The sequence below is a fragment of the Lutjanus erythropterus genome, chromosome 15, assembly GCF_056507025.1.
Source record: "Lutjanus erythropterus isolate fLutEry1 chromosome 15, fLutEry1.hap2, whole genome shotgun sequence".
NCBI lineage: Eukaryota > Metazoa > Chordata > Actinopteri > Lutjaniformes > Lutjanidae > Lutjanus > Lutjanus erythropterus.
In genome coordinates this window covers 18,644,594-18,669,399 of record NC_139331.1, presented here as the reverse complement: position 1 = coordinate 18,669,399, position 24,806 = coordinate 18,644,594, and the positions used below count along the sequence as shown (strand labels likewise).

At 41.4% G+C, this 24,806-nt stretch overlaps 1 protein-coding gene across 1 annotated transcript in view; it reads right to left on the bottom strand.

Moving 5' to 3' along the window:
* Positions 1-606: 606 nt before the first annotated feature.
* Positions 607-24,806, bottom strand: part of xkr6b (XK, Kell blood group complex subunit-related family, member 6b) — a 73,824-nt gene continuing 49,624 nt past the window's right edge. Inside the window, exons 2-3 of the mRNA XM_084737929.1 lie at positions 5,351-5,547; positions 607-3,794 (exon numbers count right to left, since the gene is read on the bottom strand). Of these exons, the coding sequence (XP_084594055.1) occupies positions 2,824-3,794; positions 5,351-5,547 (1,168 nt within the window). The 3' untranslated portion in view covers positions 607-2,823. The remainder of the gene's footprint in view (positions 3,795-5,350; positions 5,548-24,806) is intronic.

Sequence of the window (24,806 nt, the reverse complement as noted above, 5' to 3'; positions counted from 1 at the left end):
TGCCACAAGTTTGAGAGCAAACGGATGAAACTCAAAGGCACGTCAAGTTTCTGAAAAATTTGCTGGAGAGCCATAAGGAGCTGACAGCATCTTGCTTGCTTGGTAGCTAAGAGGGCTGCTGACAACCCTTCCAAAAAAACATGCAGCTGTTTATTGTGTATTCCAGTTCAATTGCTCTTCTACTGAAGTACAGGATCGGCCTGTGTGCACAGTACCACAACGACATCGTTTGTCAAAGGCATTATTAGACGAGTTCTAATAAATAAAACAATTTGTACAGGAGCAAGTAAAAAATGGACTTTGGGCAAGTAAATAAGTAGTTGTTACCCACTTGCCTGACTGGGCAATTGAAAAAGAACCATTAGCATTAAACCCTGATCCTCTGATCTACTAATACAGTGGCTCTCAACCTTTTTAAGTTGTAACCCCTCACAGTAATCAGCTTGGTGTTTGTCAGCCCCATTAAAAATCCATATTGCAGAAAGTCAGGGTGGTATTTTTGGTGGTAGCTCTGTTGGAAATGCCAGTGCCTTGCATTTCTCAGATGATGGTTGCTGACTTTAAAGTGAATCACCTTGCGACATTAGTTTATTATACTTTAAACTGGCTATATCTTTCAACTGTCTTTGGGGTCCCAGTCCCCAGGTTGAGAATGACTGCCCTAACACATACTGTAGGTTGTACAGTACACGCTAAGAGGTAAACACTCTTTCTCACACAGGCATACAATGAATCATCCACCATACTCAAGTTAGGCCGTTTATCACAGTCTGTCCTCATGTTCTTTTCCAACCCTGGCAAAAACCCCCTCTCACCTTTGGCCTGGACTTACATGACTTCTGCCTTTTACAGTACGATGTTCGCAGGCACCCGTGGCCACAGCTAAGCAGAAAGCCAGTGAGCCAGGAGAAAGGAGTCTCTGCTTCGTGTGGGGCTCTTGGACATCCCCTGTTGGGTGCATTCGTACTAATGCCTCATACTAAACTCATGCCAAACACTGCAATGTAAAAAACACACATTATATATTCAGATGAATCATTGAGTAAATAGATAAAATTGGAGTATGAAATGCATTCATTTTTCTAATGAATTGTTCAGTAGCCCTCGCTGGAAATTCTAGTCAAGCTCCTTTGACTTAGAAGGCATGTTTTTTTTAAATTTAATTGTATTTTTTGTCATGAGTGGTCGTCCTGTGGCTATCTGTAGTGGAGGTGTCCCGCAGGTTCAGCTGGGAGATGTATATCAGCGTATAATTGCTGCACAGCAGGCCTATAGATGGCACACATTTTTACAAGGACTCATTCTACTGGTTCAAGGGGGCAGATAAATTGAAAAGACAGTACTGTAAGATGCGATTTGGCTTTGTTTCAACTGCGCTAGCAAGGTGCTAGAACAGCTTCTTTGAGGGCACACTGATGTTGAGGAGTATACCTTTAAACACTGCACTGCACAACATTTTTGTTATGTAAAAAAGTGTGTGTTCTGGCAAAATATAGTATGTCAATGACTATAAATGTGGACACAAATACGCACTGTATAATAGCATAGAAATATCTTCTCAGATCTTTTTTTCAAGAACTTATTACAAGTCTTTGCACCCAATAAGCATATTATATTGATCAACCTAAAACATTTGTTGATAAGAAAACAAAAAAGGGAGGTTGAATAAGGGAGTACTTTCTAGGATTCAGAAGGGAATGGTGGAGGATTCCTTCAAGGCTGTCTTTGCACTTCAAAAAAAGTGCGTCTTAACAGACATTTGTACCCTTCTATCCTTTACTAAATACCTACAATCTTTAAAAAAAAGTCTTTGGAATGTCTTTTACTATGGTTTTCTACCCACCAATTTAGAAAACGTTGTGCTCATTTCAACTACATTCCTTTCGTTGTGTTTTTTGATCTCAATATTTTGTGCTGTCACAACTACAGGCAGAAATGACCGAGTAAGGCGTGCTGTTATAGCTTGCCTCCACTAGAGGGCAGTCTGCACTGTAAAAATTGTGATTGTGAAATTGAATGTGTGGGTGGAACTGATTGAAGGTCAGTGTGCTTCTTTTTTCTTCCATACATGATGCGATTACGATTTTGGATTTTGAACAAAAATAGGACAGCCAGGATACACTTGAGCCACGTAAGCCCACAGAGGGAAAATCCATTTTGAATTACATGAATTACAGAAAGGACGCACCTTTGATTGTGTCCTTTCTTTTCATGATACAGATTTCAGTGCTTTTTAATTCACGGGCTAAGGACTTGGTAAACATCATCATACATTTCAATAATTTACATAAAGAATGGCAGTACATGTTGGGATGTGCAAAGACCTGCCTCCTTAGAGACTCTCCTCCATCATTCCCATCAGGCTTTGCGCCAGTCCCATATCACAGGGACATACAATATGCCCTTCACAAGTATTCACAGGTTGAATCACCAATACAGTATAATGCATTAAACACATTTCATAATGAAACATTCATATGTTATCTACACACTCATACAGAACCCTCCTCTAACAATGTAGAGGGATTTATATGAGACTTTTGTATATATCACATAAGATACTGTAGGTTCATAATTTTCTCTCTGTACTGTATGTTTTTTCCAAAAATAAATCATGACTGTGTGTTTAGACTGTCTTGACAGATTTCCAGTTGACAAAACACACATCTCCTGCAGAAAACTTGAATGATCAGAGAGGAGAGAAAGAGAGAGTCGAGTGTCAAAGGGATAGAGATAATATCTGGAAAGGAGAGGAATGAAAGAAAGGAAACATGTGCATTGTTGTGTGTAAGAAGAGGTGACAGAGCTGTGGAGAAGATGCCTTCAGAGGGAGGATTCGTACTGCAGGAGTTCATAAAGAAGCGGACCGTCCCTATACCTGATGCCCACCGCATTAGGGCTAATATACTGCAGCACGTTTATGGTCCTGCGCAGGCGCCGATCCACAAAGTGTGCGTCCCAGGCTGGGTAGCGTTTTCTGGGCATGTCTATCTTGATGAGGGGACCCTCAGGCCGGATGGGCCTGCCAGCTGCATCCACAGGCTCTGTGGACCTCACCTGGAAAACCGGAAGGCAGGTGTCCGTGGCTGTTTCATCTGACTCCACATACTCCCCTGCCACACCCCGTGTGGGGGTGGCCTGAGAGCCACGGGGGCCTGGAGTGGGAGCCATAGGCTCAGCCTCGGGGGGTAATGGAAGGCCCCACAGCAGCTCAGCACAACAGGAGCTGGCCAGCACCCTCAGCCGGGGGCCCATGGGATGTAGAACCCCATAATAGAGAACCATACAGGCCACACCTGAGGCAAAGCACAGGAAGACGCCACAGAGGGCAAAAGAGGCATAGGCGTCAGTGGTGGCTGGGTCGCGGTACGCATACCAAAGGGAGCTGAGGATGGCATTCTCTAACAGTACTACTGTGTAATAGGCCACCATTCTGTACCGCGTCCGGCCTTCACGTACATTGAACCAACAGAATACATAGACCACGCCCACCACCATGTTGAACAGTACCTCCTCCCACTTGGACATGCAGAAGTCGGTGCCGCCATGGATGACCCAGAAAGCCATGGCGCACCAGTGGAGCACCACAAAAATGCCAAAGTAGATGTGGAAAACAGAGGCAAACAGGGCGAGGGAGAGCACCCGTGAGGAGATGGTAAAAAGGCGCCAGAACAGATGCACCAGAGCACCTCGGTAACTCATGCTCTTCTTGTCGTCACGTGAATCACGCAGGAGTTTGTGGTAAGAGGCTAGCACCCAGGCCAGGGACAAGAGGGAGGACATGGCAGAAACACCTGTGAATATAGACAAAGAGAGGAAGAGTAAAAGCAGAGAAAGACTAAGTTGGTCAAGAATGGCAGGCAGCAGATGGACAACACCTTCTGCCTTACATCTCAAATTGACCATATACTAGAAATATATGTGCGAGCACAACTAACTAGATCAAATTATAGCCAACAAGAAACATCTACTAAAAAAGTTTGTATTCTTCATCAGTAGCTGCCCAGCCCAAACAGTCTTACAAGGCAGAGTATCAATTTCCATGTGCCAAAAATACATATTATTGGGAAAACATGAATAGTATATTCTGTATGTCTTCACACTTCATTTGACATGCCTTTAATAAACTGACCTAAAATGGCAAAACAAAACACACAATATTTTGCTATGGTGATGTCTGTTACTTTATGTAATTATTACGTAAATAGTAGTAGTTTAGTGTGCTCTCATCCCCGAAGGTTGTCATGATTCTCTGAATTCACAATTTGATTTGACTTTTTGTTTTTAAGGTTAAGATTCGATTTTTCAATTTAAACCTAATTTTGTTAGCACTGACGGCTATGCCATAATTAGACCATAAAGTCTTGTAAAATCAACAGATCAGTAGTTTTATGGTCTGACAACATTTACAGTTCTTTAAAAGGAGCGAGCACAGCTACTTGTAAGCACTGTGTTGTTTTTAAGTGTTGCTTTATTTTATTTTTTTTTCTTAAGACACACAGACGTAGACGGGGTTGTAGAGAGGAAAAAGTAGTGGGAGAACTGCTGATCCTGCTGTTGATTTTGATCCATTTTTGATTTTTGTTCAACTGGATGGAATTTTATATAGAATTGAAATCGTGGCACCCTTATCATCCATTATAATGATATCCGTTTTCCCGTCTAGCTGTCTACCATCAGAATAAATCCATGTGAATGCAGCACAAAGCATAACCAAAAAGAATTGTGGTTTTATCGTGACTTGGCTGTCAGTCCACTTACTGTATACAGTATGTTTTATTTCAGCCAAAGCAATCCATCACATTTTTGAAAGGCACATTATTACAAAGATCATCACAGGTCATTCAGTCAACACTGTCTCCATTTAGCGCAGCAATTCAGTTTCCTTAAGACTTGTATAATAGTGGAGACAGCAGATATGTCAGAGCGGTAACCTGCTGCATGAAAAATGACGGAGGATTATCTGCAGAGCAGCAGCATGGTGCTTCTCAGCAAATGTATTGATAGTGTTTCTATAGACACCCAGACAGGGAAGGGTATCACTTGTGATTGAATTGCCTTCCTTGGGGAACTGTATTGCATGGGGAAACTGGAATTGTAGAAGCGCTTTCAATAACAAGAGTGATGAATGTCGGAATTGGATGCAATGGTGGAGAATGTTGCACACCGTACATAAAGTGATATGTGAACTTCACACAAAACAGATTTGTCAGTTATAAAATATGGAAGCACATGCGATAACCACAGTATGACAGAGTATCATGCAAAAAAAAAAAACAGAGATGAGAGATGTCTTGAAAACTAGACTGTGATGTTGCTCATATATATAGAGCCTTAGGGAGCTCCTTACACTGCAGCCACTCAGCCTTGTTGCTCTGGATCATGATGCAGAGCTGCAGCACCAGCTGAGGGGCGCTTTCTAAGAAGGTCTCCAGCAGTCGCAGCATGTTGACATCGGCATACTCGTACATCATAGCCCAGTAAAAACGCCGCTGGTTCTCCTTCTGCCGGTGACTTTGTATACCGAGGTACATGGTGCGGATGTACCTGCAGAGAGAGCAAGGATGGACAGTGAGACAATACTAATATTATGTTATGTATCCGATAATAAATATTTCACTGTGTTGATACAAAAGGCACAAGATTACTCTGTGACATCAATATTACATCTCTCCCACCCAGAGAAATGCATAAATTCACTGTTCAGTATACCTGCACAGGGTTGAGCTTTGACAACACTAGAGGGCATACTTAGCTACAATTTTAATACACAGTAAGATATATCAATCTGCAATTATGAGGACTTTATCATCAGATTCTGGATTAGTTAGGGACTTTAACAAAATAAATACTAATACAAAATGTATGTATTTTGATTGCTACACAAATATTTGTGAATTCAAACACCTTGCTCTGAAAGTAAGAAGATGTAATAGTAAAGCATAAAAATAAAGAAAAGAACTGACTGAGATGACTGAGGAAAACACAAAAAACATTAAGATGGAAAAAAAAAATTGTCCAAAACTTACATTAAAAAGTCTAACAAAAATCTATATACAGCTAAAGGACACTCAAAAACTCTCACAATCAAAACAGTCACTTGCTTGGCCACTAATTTTTGAGTTTGGGGTGAACTGTCCCTTTAAGTGCACCGCATGACCCACATTGTCAGGTGCTGGACAGGCTATTTTCGTGACTGATGTGGTTTCATAATGGTGAAGTGAGTCTGGTGAAGCCAGGGAGATAGTAGGTAATGCAGCTGAGATGTGGCAGCTAATTGAATCAAGCTCCTGGTGCAATCAAAGCTGTGGCACTGCTTTTTTGAAGGGACAAGACTCCAGGAATCATTGTGTACTACTGAGCAAAAATGTAATATGCTCAAGGCTGTGATATAGCTAATTAAGATCATAATCTTCTTTGGGTATGGATTTTTAAATGGAGCGCTGCAGCTGGAGCCGCCAATTAACGTGCGTGGAAGAGGACGAGTAAACAACGATGAGGGAAAACGCTGAGTGGATCGAAGCTTTGGACAGGAACATCACAACACCCGCTTGCAAATGCATGGTATAAACACATCAATCCATCCAACAAAAGAAAATCAAGACAACAAAAAGAAGGAAAACAGCAGTCTGCTGGGCTTTTATCCACTCCTACCTGTAAACAATTGAGCCCTTCAAACATGTTAACCCGAGTCTGGCTCCAGCGAAAACAATCTTTGAAACTAGTATGACAGTTATAGTGGTTTATAGTTATCTTAACAGTGACTTCAGCCATTGCATATTGGGTGGTAGCTGCAGGGCCTATCTGCCTGAGCTGGCAGAGTGGCCAAATAAATCCAGTACTTGATGTGAAGGCAGTCAACCGAGGACAATAGTGTAGCAAGGACAGAAATAGACTAGACAGTAGCACTCCCCCAAACAAATTGAGAGGCCATGGATCGAAATTCAGTTCCTAAAAGTGAGGCACAAAATTCACTGCAGCATAACACACAACACCAGAAAACGCTTATGAGTGGATCTCAACATAATTAGCTTCTGCATTAGCTATTGGGGAAGAGATTACTGTTTAATTTGAAATGAGGTTGAGAACAGTGCGCTGTAAAGAATGCATCGTCTAGTAGGGTCTAATTGCTTTTCGTTATTGTTTTGGCTAAGATTTAAAGGGATAGTTAAGGTTTCTTGAAGTGGGGTTGTATGAAGTACTTATCCATAGTTAGTGTATTTCCTACAGTAGATGGCGGTCAACATGCCCCTAGTTTGGAAAAGCAGCAAGAGTACTGGTTTAGGAAGCTAAGCAATGTACAACTGTGGACAGGGTCAGCAGGACATAAAAAAGGTTTGCCCCCCCCAAAAAATTAAGTTTGAGCATTCAGTATATTTATAAGCCAAATATTGCTCTCTCCAAAGCAACCAGACACCCTAAGTAAAATCGGTAATTTTACCTCACCGACCGCAGGAGTTGTCGGTCTACCGCTGTGTCGATCAGTTAGTTTGTGAGGGTTATTGTGTGACTTCGGTGGATCTGATCTAACCTTTTAAAACACAGAAGTCACACAATAATGCAAACAAACTAAAAGATCAAGGCAGCAGTAGACCAGTAATTCATGTGTTCTGTTAGGTAACATTTTTTTTTTTTTTTGCTTAGAGAGTCTGGTCTGGTCATTGGAAAAGGCTGTCTGATGATGAGGTAAAGCGTTCAAAATATTCTAAATACTGTATAGTGTACACTTAAATTGATATAGATTTTTTTTGAGTGGGGCTTTTTTTTTTAAGTTGATAACCATATTTGAAGTTAATGTGATAATGGGAACATGAAATGCATCTGGTGCCTGTGAAAGGCCTGAGAGCGATTTGCTTTTCACTTTTAGTTTATTTGTGCTCCCAAAATAATTAATGATCTTGACATATGCTTTGTTTCCCTTGCTGGAATCACAAAATAATTTTAACCAAGAGAAAATGTTTAGATATTATTTTGATGTGACACATTTTCTCTGATCTCAAGAAAATGGATTTGAGGTTGCTACTTTTGCAGAATTACTATTTATTGTATGCTGAGATCCAAACACGAACACTTTTCTTGCTCTGGTGAAAGATCACAAAAAAGATCTGTGAATGTGTCATTCACAATGAAATAATTCACATCTAAGCACAAACTAGGGAACGAAATTGGATTGGTCTTTTTTTTTTTTTCTGCCCACAACAAAGCTCCCTTTGCTACTCCTTTCTTTTTCTGACAAAGTTGGCAAACCTCTACATGGTTCAGTCTGTCAGTCAGACAGTCAATTAGCTAACCTGAAAAGACAGTCAGTTTCCCAAACACTGGGAAACAAACTGAAGAAATGAAACAATAGAGCAGAAACATACACACACGGCATCTGTAGCTGCAGTATTATTGTGGAGACTTGAGAAACTAGCTATGGGATTAGATGCATTTTTGCAGCTGTGTTACAGTTTCTCTCAGAGACATAAAAAAGAAAGCTCATATACAGATGTGACGAATAAATATGCAATAATTACGCACATTTACACTATACATATGCATTATAATCAACATTTAGGTGTTTTTCATACAATGTAGAATACACACATTGTATACAGTTATGATTCATACTTTACTATAACAAAAGATACCCAGACTGATAGTGAATTCTTGTTATGCCATTATTAAGGAGTAAAAACATTCTTATTCTTTCTACATTCGTATTCGATATATCAGCCATTACTCTTTATACAGAATATAATATACAGAGGATTCATCTGTTAGTTATTTTCTTGATTTATGAAGTTTTTTTGCTCCTTAAATTTTCAGAATATAGTGATATAGTTGTGATAAGCCAACATAGGACCAATAATATCTGTTGACTGATATATTGGTTGAGCTGTTATGGCATCGTCTACCACTGAGCCAAGGCTGCTAATACACGGAGGAATCAAAAACAGAGAAAGGTCTGGCTGGACAGGGAAATTCAGGAGCCCAGGGATGGTGGTCTTTCTCAGGACAGTGGACAGGGGGAACAAGAGAGGAGTAGAAAATGGACAAAAGTTTTTTGGGATCAGTAGCTCTGGGCTGTAAGAGGCACCATTATATCCAGAGGTAAAGGCTGGCATTCCGTGACATTTTCAGTTGGACTGGTAAATGTCAGATGGAACAAGTCAACCCCTCTCCCTCACTAATGACATGCCACAGAGACCTACACAGGCCCTTTGTCTCCATCCCCCAATTTCCATTAGTCTGTGTGTTCCACTGATACGTCTCACTGGTCTGTAGTGACTCCGTCAGAAACAGTAATCTTCATGGCCTCCATTGCCGTCTCGCTTTGAAAAAACAAGACTCTACAGCCATGCTAGCAGCTCTGTGAGCCTGTACTCAGGCATGGCGGTGCTTTGAGGTTTTAAGCTAAGTGCTGATGGCAGCACTACACTACAATGCTTGCAATGACAAAGCTGACATTTGATGTGAAGCAGGTGTACAGTTAACCACGCACACCATCTTATTTTTGGTATATGTTGGTTAGCACTAAACCCAAAGTACAGCTGAGGCTGATGGGAATGTCAAAAGGTTTGCAGGTTTTTGGTCTTAAAGGATCAATGTATAGGAGTTAGTGGCATCAACTAAACACCCCTTGCCTTACTCCTCCTCCAAGTGTGCAGGAGGAACAACAGTGGCTGAAAAAAAAAACTGTGCAAAACGCAAAAGGCTTTATTGGGAGCCAGTGTTTAGTTTGTCCATTCTGGTGCTGCTGTAGAAAAACGGTAGTGCACCATAGCAGCTTCTGTGGCAATCAGATCAGAGCTCTCTGTAGATATAAAGGGCCAATGCTAAGGTGAAAAAAAAAAACTGACAAAATTTTGACCTGATGGTGGCACAAGAAGAAAACTTTGTTGTTGAATTCATCCTGTGCCAGATTGCTTGCAATCAGTCCAATAGTTGTTGAGTAAAAACCATTAATGTAAATGTCAAGTTGCACTAAACTAAAAGTCATGGGATTGCTGAAGTCAGTAGGATTCAGGGAACCATGAATGTCTGTAACACATTTTGCAAAGTTATTAGGAGTTATCCTCTGGGCAACGTGGGTATCTGTTCCAAATTTCAAGGCAATCCATCCAATAGTTGTGAAGACAATTCACTGAACAGTGTGGTAGTTGTTTATTTTAGGAATCTGTAATTTTGGAAAAATTTGCTTGTAATTTCCCAGATGCTTTATGGAAAGTTACTTGTCACTAATAACTGTGTAGGGATAAGGAGAGATGCTCAGTGGGTAGTTTTGCAATTAATTAATTCAAATTAATAGCTGTTGTAACCCGTTTAGCCTTTTCGTCAAGGCACAGCAAGTTAGCTAAACATGTAGCATGATATCAGACTGAATTGTTCACTTGTTACACTTCATTTCAGAGAAAGAGCCTACTTAGTGGAGTGGGGGGGGGGGGGATTCAGAGGTCTGGACTCTCATGCTCCTAAACATGGGAAAAAGTGAATGAATTTATATTTATTTAGCTTTATATTGAGTTTTTTTCCCAAGGATAGTCCCATTTCCCTTTACATTAGTACCAAATTACATAGAATAGAAAATTATTTGGAAATTATTTAGAAATTACAAACCTGTGTCACTAAAATGTCAACTTCATGTGGGCACGAGAATAAAAGGCATAAAATAAAGAAGTTGATGGAAATCAATTCAGTAGTGCTTGAAATATTTCAGTCAGGTGAGAATTGGTGCATCAACTGACAGACCAACTGAGCAATGCTACTAATATGGTTTAAAAAAATGCAAACATAACACTGGCCTCATTGGTGCTCACTTGTATTTTGTGCAATAATTCAAACCTCAGCTCTAATATTCAAGCACAAAAAGCTAAATAAGGGATATCACTGTACGTGCTCGAACATCTACCTCTTTCCTCTCTGATAACACACTTTGTTAGTTCATATTCCCTTGGTTTCAGCAGGAAAAAAAAAAACTTGTACAGTTGAACACTTTGGGTTTCATGGCTGTCAGAAAAATCTGAACTCACTCCATCACATCTCTAGCACACACACACACACACTGACAAACACACACACACACACACACACACACACACACACATAGCACATGCCTTCACAAGAATCTCACACACATTCTGCGATTGTGATGCACACTGCTAACACTCCCACTGTGCCTTTTTCAGATGTAGTAACACAAATGGCTCTCTAAAAATAAGCACACACAAATACACACACAAATGCGCGTACAGGCATGCTTGTCAGCGCTGTAGGTAATAGGGGATTTCCTTTCTATTCCAGACACATTTGTCAGATGGATCTCTCTCTCTGTCTTCCTCCCCTCGCCTCCCGCCCTCGCTCACTCCACTCAGGCTGTGGTCCACTCCTTGATGCCTCCTTTCCTCTCTCCCCCCACTTTCCCTTTTAGCTCCATAGCTCCTCTACAGGGCTCCTCATGAATTATTTGTGGCAAGATCATAGCGATCGCTCATGGCTCGTTAAGCAGCGTACGCATGGCCTAACAGCTCAGACGCTGTGCTGGGGTCGTGTTCCAAGCTCAGCCGTCTGCCATGGCTGTCGAGACACAGGCAACCATTAACCCCCCCACACACACACAGACACACACACACCCATACATATACTACATATATGCACAATCACAAATATGCCATCTTCAGAAGGATTTTCCCACCTCTGAAAATTGACTAACCAAGGAAAGATGTCTGAGATACAGACATGAAACTGTAATTGCAAGATTTACACACTAAAAATAAAGGTGCTAACTAGAGCAATAAAGGGTTCTGCTTGTCCCAATAGGAGAACCCCTTTGGTTACTCATAAAAACCTTTTCTTAAGGTTCCACTTGGAATCCTTTCAGGCAGGCCTTTTCCACCAACATGGAACCGATCCAGTTACAATTAAAGCACCTAATTTTGAACCTTTCTGAGCGTTTCCACCAAAAATAAAATTTTGGTTCCCAGCTAGAACCAAAATTAGCAGGTTTGTAAAGTAGGTGTGTCACGTTCTACAGGTTTTTGTGCTTTTTGCAAAGCCCTCAGTTGGTGACATCCTTGATTACAATTGTTCTGCTCAAAATCCTCAGGCAGTTCTATTTGCAACTCAACATAAAGGGTTAGACCTAGAACCATCTGTGAAAGGCTTCACCCAGAACTCCCCATGAGAATTTCAACAGAGAACCCTTCTATGGTGTAATGGTTCTTCCCAGAACCCTATTTAGGCCCTTTCGCACCCCAGTTTGATCTGTTATGAGCATTTCCACCAAAAGAAATTGGTTTGGAACCTGAAAAGGTGGTTCCCAGCTGCAACTAAAAAAAACCCCAAAGTGGGCGTGTCATATTCTACAGGTTGTTGTGTATTCTGTAATGCCCTCAGTTGGTGATGATCGTTCTTTACAATGGTTCTGCTCAAAACTGGTGGAAACAAGGGCTAGTTTGCTAGATAGCACCAAGGTTCTAAGAACTATAGCCAGTTTGGTAGAAAAACACCTGTGTCTAAGAGTTCAATCCAGAACCTTTACATCTTCTAAGGGTGCTAACAAGAACCCATCCTGGTGGTTCTTCTGAGAAACCCTATTCCAACGGTTTTATCTGGAACCCACCCAGGGGGTTCCACCAAGAACTTTATTCCAAAGAACCCGTGACAAACCCCTGATCAAAGAATTCTTGGATTTTAACAATCCTCGAAGAGCACTTTGAATGAAAAGGGTTATTAATGGAACCCTCTCTTCAAAAAAGGCAAATGATTCTGGGTAGAGCCTCAGCCCATCAGGAAGAACCCTTTTGGAACCCTTATTTCTAAGAGTGCATGAGTAAACATTTTGAGATCTGAGTGTGAGCTGCAGTGAGGGACAGGTGGAATGACAAACACACACACACACGCACACACACACACACACACACACACACACACACACACACACACACACACACGCACCATGTGGACGACTAGACCATGTTGTTCCTCCCTCTCCTCCAAAGTCACTGACCGATGAGTCATCCAACCACCCTTACACTAATCCCTCGAGTGGGTGGTTAGAAGGATCACACATACACTCACACACACATTCACACACACACCTAGCCAAGTTTAAGAGCATCTGTCTCCGAAGTCATGCTCGTGGGAAGGCTCAGCCGCTCAGACTGCATTCATATCTTGTCATAAGCTGATTCATAAGAAGATCACACACACTATTACAGCAGTATGAAGCAGAGCTTATGCATTGCCTGTTAACAGGTGGAATCCGACAGAACAGTAAGCATGGGGGACACATAACATACGCAAGGCCTGGGGGCTTGTGTGTGTGTGTGTGTGCGCGTGTGTGTGTAAAGTGGAGGCAATGCCAGCTGCGATGAGTCACACCCTGAGTCACTCCAAGGGGCCGCACATCGACTCTCAATGAGGTTTAAACCTCCTTTATCAGGGAGATTTAAATTCTCCTTCTTCTTCTGGGTATCTTTACTTCTCTGTGTCTTTCTCAACTCTCAAAACACCCCACCTCGCTTCCAAGACTGAATTTAATCCCTGTGTCTGGAGATTTTTCTTTTTTTTCAATGCTGATGGGTTTTTTTTTTTTTATCTGAGTGGAGGGTATGTGGGAGAGTAGGGTAGCAGTTACAGCAGGTACTGCCTATTCATGGCCGGGCTGTTTTCTCTCTCCCTGTACTATTTGGCTTTGCCTCCAGCCTTTTGGTGTTTTTTCATCTTCTCCTCTCCCTGTTCATTGATTATATCAGCAATTCTATCCATCTTGACTGCCTTTTTATGTTGTCTAAGAATACTGTTTTAAAATGACCACCGTTTGAATAATATATTGCCCTTTACTAAATGATGTCATGACAGCACACACTCACTGCATAACAGAACTAACAGTTACTGTTAGAACTAAAATCTTGTGGCCTCACTAATTAAATAATTTTCTCAATGAATCGATTCATTGTTTGATCCATAAAATGTCATAAAATGGTGAAAAATGTTTCCCAGAGCCCAAGGTGATGTCTTGACCTAAAGATTTTCAGTTTGCTGTCACAGAGGACTAAACAAGGGAGAAAACTTTGAGATTTGAGAAGTTGAAGTCGGACAATTCAAAACTTAATTAATTTTTGTTGTTGTTTTTTTTTTAAACCTTTATTTATTCAGGGTAGGTACACTGAGAGCAATGCTCTCTTTTGCAGGAATGCTTGGAAGCTGCCCAGTACAACCACAGTCTTATCTGCCGGCCACTGAGCAGCTCCACTGGAGCAGTTGGAGTAAAGGGCCTTGCTCAAGGGCACCTCAGTGGTGGTAATGAGAGAAGGGCAAGTGCTGCCTTTCACTTTCCCCTCCCAGATTTATCCTGCCGGTCGGGGGATTACACCAGCGACCTCCCAGTCACAAGCTCGCTTCTCTAACCTTTAGCCCACCAGAAACCAGAAATGGTTGCTGATTATTTTAATAGCTGGCAACAAATCAACTAATTATTGCAGATCTAAAACCTTGAAGAGTTTGCAATCAATTGTAAGATGTTTGTTTTGACAAAGAAATTGAATATTACAAATGCAATATATTATGTATAACAGCTTGCATTTTTAATCAATTAATTAGCTGATTGACAGAAAATTAATCAATGCATTGTTTAATTTTTTTTTTTTTTTTACGTCAAAATGTAATTTGCATTTGAGTTCTGTTATTTTACATTATAGTAAATTTGATATATTAGGATCTTGGACTGTTCATCAACAAAACAAGTGATTTGATGGTATCATCTTAGGCTGTAGGACATTGTTATGGATTTTCTTGCCATTTTCTGATGTTGTATAGACCCAATGATTAATAGAAACAAATATTGGAAGATTAATCAACAATGAAAATGACTGTTAATTAATGCATACTGTAAATGGACTGCATTTGTATAAAGCTTTTCTAGTCCTCCAGCCGCTCATAGTGCTGTGCACGACAAGCCAACATTCACCCCACTCACACACTGATGGCCAACCTGCTCATCAGAAGAAATTTTCTAATTAATTTGCACACGCTCATGGTACAACCATTTGGGACATCGGTGGGGCAATTTAAAGTTCTGCCCTAGAGAGACTGGAGGAGCCGGGGAACAAATCATTGATCTTCTGATTGGTTGATGACCCACTCTACCTCAAAGCCGCAGCTGCCAAATGTGGGAGCTCAGGTCAGAGTATTTCACAGGCTTATTGGTCCTACCTGAGTTACCCTTAAAGTATGAAATTGCTTCATTATTGGTTTCTCCATGTCCATTGTTGGGTCATCTTTCCCTATAACCCTCTAGAATGGTAGTGTATAGCTATGAAGTGTGAAAAAGTGACATGATTAAGGTCTGTTTATTTCTCAGTTTTCCCTTCTAGGCCTGCACAGCCCTTTTACAACTTTCTGAAGCTGGCAGTCTTGTATTTTTTATTCTTCACACAACTACTCCTGTCACTTTTTTTTAACAAACAACATCATAGACTGTATAAAAATAGTTGGCGGAGCTTCCAGGTCTGCGCATTGAAGCCAACGCACAAGTGCTTTAAACCTGCATTCTTTCTAATGGCCAGCAGGGGGCGACTCCACTGGTTTCTAAAAAGTCCAAAGGTATGTACTATTACGGCAAAATGACCCTGCTTCTCACTTGATTTATGACCCCAGTAAGCAGTTTCTTCATGAGTTTATGGTCTCAATCATTAGTTTCAAGTCTTCTTCAATATAACGTCGTATTCTGTCAAACTAGACAGTGCTGATCAAATATGTATCAGGATTGTATCTTGTCAAATTTAAGACTTCAAAACAAGCCAGTGGGTAGGGGTTACTTTCAAACATAATTTAGACTACCTGAAAATGTGTGCCACCGTCCCCGTTAGAGTGACTGTGGTGTTGGACATGTTGTGCAAACTTTTTTGTATAAAGCATACCCAGACCTTAACTCTAGGTCAAATCACCTTGCTTTGATTTAAATAGTGTCTCTTTCAGCCTCTCTTAAGTTAAGGTGTTCTCCTTTTCATCCAAATGACCAGAAGTATGAGACAGCAATCATATTCATTTAGTAAAGAAACCCCACAAAATGATGCTCTTTTTCATGCTTCTATGCAACCTTTATAAACTGCATGTGAAGCAGATATTTCTGTTTTCTTGTCTCCTGGAGTAACCTCACCGGGATAGCAGTGGTGGAACTTGTAGCCATTTGTGTATGAATGGCTAATAGCATTTCTAGTGATAGTGTGTTGATTTCTGAAGGAGAAAGTCATCTTTTCACTCAGCCATAGTAAGGTCAACAGTATGGGTCAGCTAAAGAAAAACTGGCAGGGATTCAGTCTCTTGCTCAAGGACACTTCAGAAGACTGTCTCACAAATCTGCCATCCCTTTGCCCTTTACAGTGAATGAAAGTATCACAGCTCCGGGGGGAGCTTAACAGTGATGTCAGTGTTGTGTTATTCATCATTCGCCAATTTGTACTGTGCCAAAGGAAACTGTTGGAGCACACATCTCTTCAACTCAGCATCTTAGCCACTATGGGAGAGGAACAGGAAACATAACACAGGTGTTTTCAAAAACTGTTATGTGAAAACTGGGGATTTTTGCACTTTCCAGAAACGCTTTGTGGCTCAACATGGCTCAATAGACTTCCCCTTTAACACTGTACCAGTGATCCTCCATCAGATATGTCTTTATCCTCCTTATGGTGCTGAATAGCCCCGGATGAAAGGCTGGCTGAGTTGAGATCTGAATCCCACAGGCAAGTCAGATACACTCACATACAAACACACAACGATCTGTGACCGGTGCCTTTGGGCGATTCCTACACCGAGAGCTGCTGGAATGTTGAATCGAGACGGGGCTGACATGATGCGAGCTGAAAGCGATGGGGAGCGGCAAGCCGAGATGAGAGATGCTGTGTCAACTCTGCTCCACCCTGTCAGTTCTTGGAGTGTGTACTGCTTAACCACCTCTGACGTCTTGACTAAATATTATCACCGTAATTATAACACTTCATACACATGCATCATTTCATGTGGTCTGTTAGAAGAGAAAATTTATGTTTTTTTTATTTTCAAATGTCACTAACACCAGTTAGAATCTTACCAGTTAAAGCTTAATTTACTGTAGTTTGGTGCTTAATTGGAAATCTTTAAGAAATAATAGGCCTTTTTCACAGAAAACATTTTGGCATGTCGCAGAAGGAAAAGCACAGGTGTAAACAATTATAATGGCCGAATTCCATTTAACGGCTTACAAATGTGTCAGTAAACTTATGGAAATTGGCCGTAGGCTAACTTTGTCAGTAGGTATTGAATAAAAAAACAATTGTAAGACCAGTACATTTGCTTCCGCTCATTTACAACAAGTTACAGTATTTTGTTTATGTCTGGTTTCACTTGTTAATACTATAGCTAGGCCATGTAACACAACAAAAGTAGCTTGTAAGGCTGTTTAAATGATTTAACAACAAGGCTGGCAGTGTGAGCAGCCATCTGGAAATAATACATTAACATTACCAAGTCAAAATAATATTAATATGTATAATAATATACAGTATAATATAAGTTTGGGGTGTTTCTCAAATTTTGCCTATATTGATTCCCAATGAGAGGTTTTTAGGTTAGTTACAGGTGTTACAGGTCAATATACAGTTTGCAAACACATTCTTATCTCTTTCAAATCAATCTCTAAAATCTCACACCAAATAAGACGAGGACTCAAAGCCAAATCTGCTTTGATGCAGACTTGCTGAAGGAATGTTTTTTTTAAGGATATAGAATTTGCAGGGACATGAGTGAGTACAGATGTAAAGTAAGTGAAAAAGTAATTTATAACTTTTTGTATAGTTGTATATTCTAACAACAACAATATTAATAATAACAATAATACAATAAAGGTTGTCACTACATCCCAGGGCATGGCTTGGCACACTGTTTGGGAACCACTGACACAGACAAAACATGGTTTTATGGGGGGTTGCGTGCAGGACTGTTTCTTGAATGTGAGCAGTGACATCCTGGTGGTTACCTGGCAACTACACTGTGGCGACAAGACACCAGGCATTTTGCGCTCGGGCCAAGAAGCAGTCCAGTCTTAATACCAATCTAAGCTATCGGTCCCCTGAGTGTAGATCCTTTCATGTAACCCTTAGCAAGAAGGTGGATAAGCATAATTCCTAAAAGTCAAAGTACTTCCTCCACCGTATGATTGAGATGTTGAAGAAAGCTGATATTGTTTCACACTTTGTGTGTCACTGTCACAAAGCTTCATCCTCCCTCTCTGAGCACAAACATCGACCCCCTGCATGTATAGTAGCTCTCCTCTCTTCTGCTGTACTCTTTCTCTTTTCCACTCAGCACAGCCAGTCATTTGTCACCATTAGCAACGGTCCTCAGGTACCCCAACTCATTGCACTGTGATCACGTGACATTGCGCCACCACTAAGAAGAGGGGAAAGCGGAGAAGAGGGTTAAAATGGAAAGTATAGTGATAGTGGATGAGGCTGGAGGAGAAGAAGGGAAGATAAATGATAAGAAAAGAGGACTGGACATCACAAATCACATGATCAAGGCCTCTCTGCTTTAAAATGGAAGACGGCCAGAGATCCAGGCTGATCTAAGATAATTTGGGGTCATTCTCCAATAATGGACTAAAGCATGATACGGATAAGGAGGTGCAGATTCTCTATCAGTGTTAAAGAGAAGGGATGCTGCCTTGCCTTTCAGATACAGAATGCTATTGATCACTTCAGCTCGGCATTAACAGCTATCAACAGCAATGGGGCTGCACTATCCAATATCCAGATGGGTAATCAAATGAAGGCCAGGCTTAATGAAATGATTGATTTGATTCAACAGTTAAAATTAAAATGACGTAATGCGGCTTTGACCAACATTAGATGCTGAAAGTATACACTTAACCTGCAGTCACCTTAACCTGAACTCTAAAACTAAGAGGTTAAAGAAGTAGATCCAGCTTGTAACATTTCCCAAAAACATTCTTACATTGAAAACATCTTTTACCCCCAAACAGCAATGTTTACTGCATTGTTTTTTTTTTCTTTTGTGAATTCATAATTCTATCCAACAGCAGTATTTGTTTGTTTTTGCCCTCTGTGGTTTCTCAGGTAGCAGTGATGTAGATACTGTTGTTACTTATCAACCAGGTGCTTCTTTTGTTCACCTGATTGTGCACGTTTGAATCTACTGTTTTCAGTGAACAGAAAGTCTAGTGCTGAAAGATACTTGCAAGACTGAAAACTAGGATTATAATCATTGTTGAGTCATCTGCTCAATATTCTTTTGATTGTTCGATTGATATTGTGGTCTATAAAAATATCAGAATATAGTGAAAAATACCATAATAGTCAGTGTATTTAGATATAGTACATTCCAGCCGACACACCTGCAGTTTGGAGAAGCAGAGAGGAGAACCAGGCCAAATGTATGCTATATTTAGAATATTTTCATGGCTTCACCCTGCCATCAGAGAGACTTTTGTAATCCAAATATTACTCACTCTGGCTTAACCAAACTCCATTGGCAAAATCAGCAATTTTACCTCACAGAGCGTGGGAGCTGCTGCTCTACCGCTGCCTCAGTCTGTCAGTGTGTTTGTGTTACTGTGTGACTGATGAATCCGAACTAACACCAAAGTCACACAAAAATAACCAATTTAGTTGGCAGTAGACCAGCAACTCTTGTGTTCTTCAAGGTAAAATTGCTGATTTTGCCAGTGGAGTCTGGTTGAGCGAGAGTGTGCTGTTTGGCTTATATAACAACAGTTTCCCATCGGAAAAGGCTCTCTGAAGGCAAGATAAAACACTGAAAATGTACCAAATATAAGGTACATGTGAACATTGCCTTTTTTTTTATGAGTCTTTTTCAAGTGTCTAAAATCTGTTTTGCTGCTAACCCTGTCCACAGCACCACATTGTATAGCTTCAGTGTTGGTACTCCACAATGTATCTGCAAATGGGGGCATGACGTCTGCCTTCTACTGTAGTTAATGCACTGACAATCATTAAGTACCTTACACAACACCACTCCAAATAAACTGAACTATCCCTTTAATATCACATAGGCGTAAGTGAGACAGCATTTCTTCACAGCTGAGAAGATGGAACTAGTGATTTCTGAACAATTTTGCTTGAAAAATGACTTGTTAATTGACTAATTTCTCATCAAAATAGTCGATTATTAACCGACAGATTGTTTCAGTGCCTAAACACTGGGGTGACAGGGGTGTCATCTGATGTAAAAGGAACAAATTAAGGCACTTCTCTCCCACTGCATGCTGGGATAGGCTCCACTCTCCATATTCATTCTTTTTGATTCGAGTTTTTTGAGGACATGACTGGCAATAGCTTTTTGATTTGTTGTTTTTTTTTTTTTAAAGGTTACGGTGTCAGTCACAATAATATTTCTGAATTACCTTTCGAGCACATGGCACTTATACAGCAGATTTCACAGCTCTTTATATCAAATGTGTAGAATTTTTACCCGAGACACACACACACACACACACACACACACACACACACATACACACTCACAAACACATAGAACTTCCTCTGCCTAGAGAGAGATTTGACAGAATGAGCTTAAATATTAGGCTAGACGGTCATTACAGTAACAGCAATTTGTTACTCTAGCTGTGGCCCTTCTGCTACCTTAAAATGCTTTATTTGGAGAGAAATCCCTTCCAGCCTGAAGTGAAATCCTCTGTCTGTCTATCACTCTCCCCTCCTGCTCTGTTTTTGTAGCTGCTCTTCAACCAGAGGAAGGGGCCAGATTATGTACGGATTAAGAAGAAAAGGCTTGACCCACTTGCCTTTCAAAGAGCACCAAACCAAAAAGGGGCCGTGTATGTGGAGGCTGGCTCCCATTCAGTGTCAGCACTTGTGTTGTACTGTGTGAGACACTTGAAGCTCATGTTTATTGCTCTTAAGACTATAATTAGCAGGGCTGGCTTATGGTGTTAAAATGCTTCCCTGACTTACCGACTGATTGAAAGTTCTCCGTGTAAATCTCCTTTGTGCCTACAGCAACTATCAAATAACCAAAAATACATAATCACCCCAAGCTTTTTTGTGTTTTTTTGTCTTTTTTTTTTTTTTTTCAAGGTGTGATGGGCTTGCTTGGAGGTTAGGTGGCATTATGCATTTTTCAAGCCCTGAAGATAACACAAGAATGGAGGCGAGAGCCAAGTCAGCACACAAGGAGGAGGAAAGGAGGAGGAGGAGGATGAGGAGGGTGGTGGGGTTGGTGGGTGTGGGGGTGAGACAGAGATAGAGAGGAGAGGCAGTGGAGATAACCGCCAAGAAAGTGGAGGAGAGGAGGAGAGAATAGAGAGAAGTGACAGTGTGATGTAGTGACAGAGGAAGTGGAAGGAGGCGAGAGGCAACGAAAGTGGCGAGACAAAGATGCGAGGAAAAGCTACTAGAAGGTAGAAACGAACCTGGGGAGTGAGAGGAGAGTGAGAGGAGGTGGAGTGAGGGAGAATGAGACCCAGGAGGTAAACTAATCACCGAGCACGCAATGCAATTTTCTGGCTCTGTGCCTCCACTCCACCATACTCCTCCCCTCCTTCGCTCTCACTCCCTTCCTCCCACCATGCACACCATCTCCCCCCCTCCCTCCTTCCTCCCTCCTCGTCGTCTCGGGGGCTCTTTTTACTATTCCGCTCACACACACTGTCTCTTGCTCCTCTATCTATCAGGCTGTACCATTCTAGCGTTTCCCCTCCTCTCTTTTAGCACTGCCCAGTAAATCCCCTCTGGCTCCCCAAAATGGATCGAGCCTCTCTGGCCATCAGCTTTCAAAAAATATGATGAAGGGAAGGAGTGATTTTTTGTAATGATGAGAATTTGGTGTCTTTTAGAATTATTATAGTGCTGGAGGATGGTGGGGTTCGTATGTGATAAGGTGAATGACAGGAAATTACAACTATACAGTCAGCAGGAGCAAAGAGAAACGATATAAAACAGCATCTGTCTGTTTGCATCTGTGCATGTGCATGCGTGCACGTCGTGCGCCTTTGCCCTGAGGTGAAGGCATTTAGGAAACGTTTGATATCGCTGCGGTAAAGGTTTGAAAGTGTGTTCAGTCTCTCTCCCGGGAGTGGCGGCGGCGCCTGCCTGCCTCACTGTTTTGCAGCGCCTTGATGATGATGATAGATGTTCGCTCCAGACATGCAAATAAAGGAGGCGGCTCCCTAGAACTGTGCACATGCTCTCACTCTCAGGCGCACACACACACACCAGCACATGTGTATGTTTGACTATGATCAAGTCATCCATTGATATATTAATCTTCCTCTTTAGGGAATATACCCCCGGGAAAATGCAGAAAGTTCCCACACACAGCAGTCTCCAAACTGGCCTATTTTCACAGGCGTCTGCACCGACTGGAGAAGAAGATTAGTCACATATCGCGCTAATTTGAAAGATAGGAGCGCTTCTCTGAGAGGAAGGTGTGAATCTGTGAGAGGAAAGCCAGCGAGCTCATTATTGACATGCAGTATATGTCACCTCATCCATCATAAGTGACACTGCTGTTGCTACTGAGGCTTAAAGGGACACACAAATGTGCACACACACACACACACACACACATATGCACACACACTTAGGGAAACACACAGACTACAGGATCAATTTCAACAACAGCTTATCAAATTTTCATTCTCACAGAACAGTGTCAGTGTGCACATTCTCTCTGTTTTTCTCCCTTTTTGCAACACACACACACACACACACATTACCCTAACCTCACTCATCACAACAAAGATGTCCAACCCTAACCCTAACCTGAACCCAGGTTTTGCCAACACTTGGGACTCAGAAATTCTGACTTCCCAGTTCAAGTGGAATGCACCTCTGTTTCTACTGTCACTGGGCTGTCTGTCTCTCTCTCTGTGATTTTTTCACGAATACATGTTTCAGTGTGTTTTCTATAAAAATGTAGCAGAGTTTGAAAGAGTTACAGCTGCAGCATCTGAATGCACCGCTGTCAGCATTGTGACAACAATAAATAGGCTATATTGGGCTATGTTTTTTTTAAGGTGTGGGGGATTGGGGGTCCATCAGCCTGCTCTGGATGTAGAAGAGGGTGAATAGCCTAAAAAGTTCAAGAACCTCAGACGAATTCTAACCCTATTCCTAAAACTAAGTCTTACCCCTCAAACAACCATTGAAACTTGTGAGGCCAGCATTTTGGCCCCACAGAGCTGGTCAGACCCACAAATATAGTCGGCCCCTGGTAGTTAAATAAGACCCCCACCCCCCACAAACATATACTGGTTCTCAATGTATTGTGACTCAACGCATACTTCTGATTGTTAAAAAACATAGACATAACATTACAAAAAGAAAAAAATGAAGCTCTACAGTCATGAACTGTTTCTTACTATGAGCTACACGAGCAGCAGCCGAAGTGGCTCTTGACTGAGTTGTTAATGTTGTGATGACTTTCTGTTGTGCTTGAAGCTCGTCCCTTTTCTTTAAGAAATATTATGTATGCTTCCCATCGCATTTAATGTATTCAGCATCATATATCGTCACCACAAACTTTGGAGCTCTTACTGGTGCATGGTCATCAGTGGCAAAAATAAGTTTGTCTTGTTGATGTGTTGTGATTTGCGTGGTGTTCATTGACATATACAAAGATAGACGACATGACCGCGCCCCAAAAATGAATCCAAAACATCTGGATTTTCCCCTGGTGGCTGACTGTGGTATAGGTCATAATAGTTAGGACATGGGCCAAACTAAAACATCAAAGTACACGTAAAAAAAAATTATCCCAAATATCTCCATCATTTTAGGTAGTTCTTATCATGCTTTTGGTGTTAAATAGTGATTTGATGCTATAAAAAAGGGTGTTTCACAACATGATTGACAGCTGAGCCCTGCACACAGTCAGTTCTGACTCCAAATGATGTCACCTGCACAATATGGCAGGATCTGTATCTGGGGTGTTTTGGCTTCATTGTTGTACAGTTTGAGGAACTGGAGACACATCATCTTTATTATGTCACTGATGGTTATTGAAATTGTGTTTTATGTTTTTTACTTATATGACTATAACCAGCTTATAAATTACATAAAAAATGTAAATTTTAATCTGATCATTTGGTAGTACTGCTGCCACAGCCCACTAGATGGCACTGAGGCCTATCAGTGGGCCGTTTCATGAATGCGACTGATGCATTACACATGAAAGACGTACACTAAAAACACTTGCACACATTCGTCTCTTCCGTTCAAGCACAAAACCTGTCACATACACACTTGTGTGCGCACACACAATCACATTTTTACATCAGGCTTCACACCGTCAGACGGCATTGGTATGGGAAAGCCCAGAGCCCTATGCTAACCTGAGGGGATCCAATGACACAAAGCATATGTGTGAGCCCCCAGCTGCTAGTCACTGACAGGCCCGCTGAGCAAAACCTGTTGTGACAGATCAAAATATCAGCCTGGCAGCGCAGGGAAGGAGCGATAGAGACAGAGACAGACAAAGAGAGGGAGTGAAAGCACATTAAGTGGCCACCATAACAACTAAGCCAGAGATGCTTTAGCTATGCGGAGGGGGTACTTTAAGGTCACAGACAGGCAGTAGTGCAGTAGGGCTGCACAGCAGACGGAGAGAGATACAGTTACTGACAATGAGGAAAAAATTAAGAGTCATCAGAGTTTCCTTGAGGAACACACACACACACACACACATACACCAAGCTGTGGTGGAAAAAATATCTCTCCTGCCCATTCCAGCATTTTCAGCCCATAAACAGCTTCCTCCCATCACCCAAACACGGGCTAACACAATGTGAT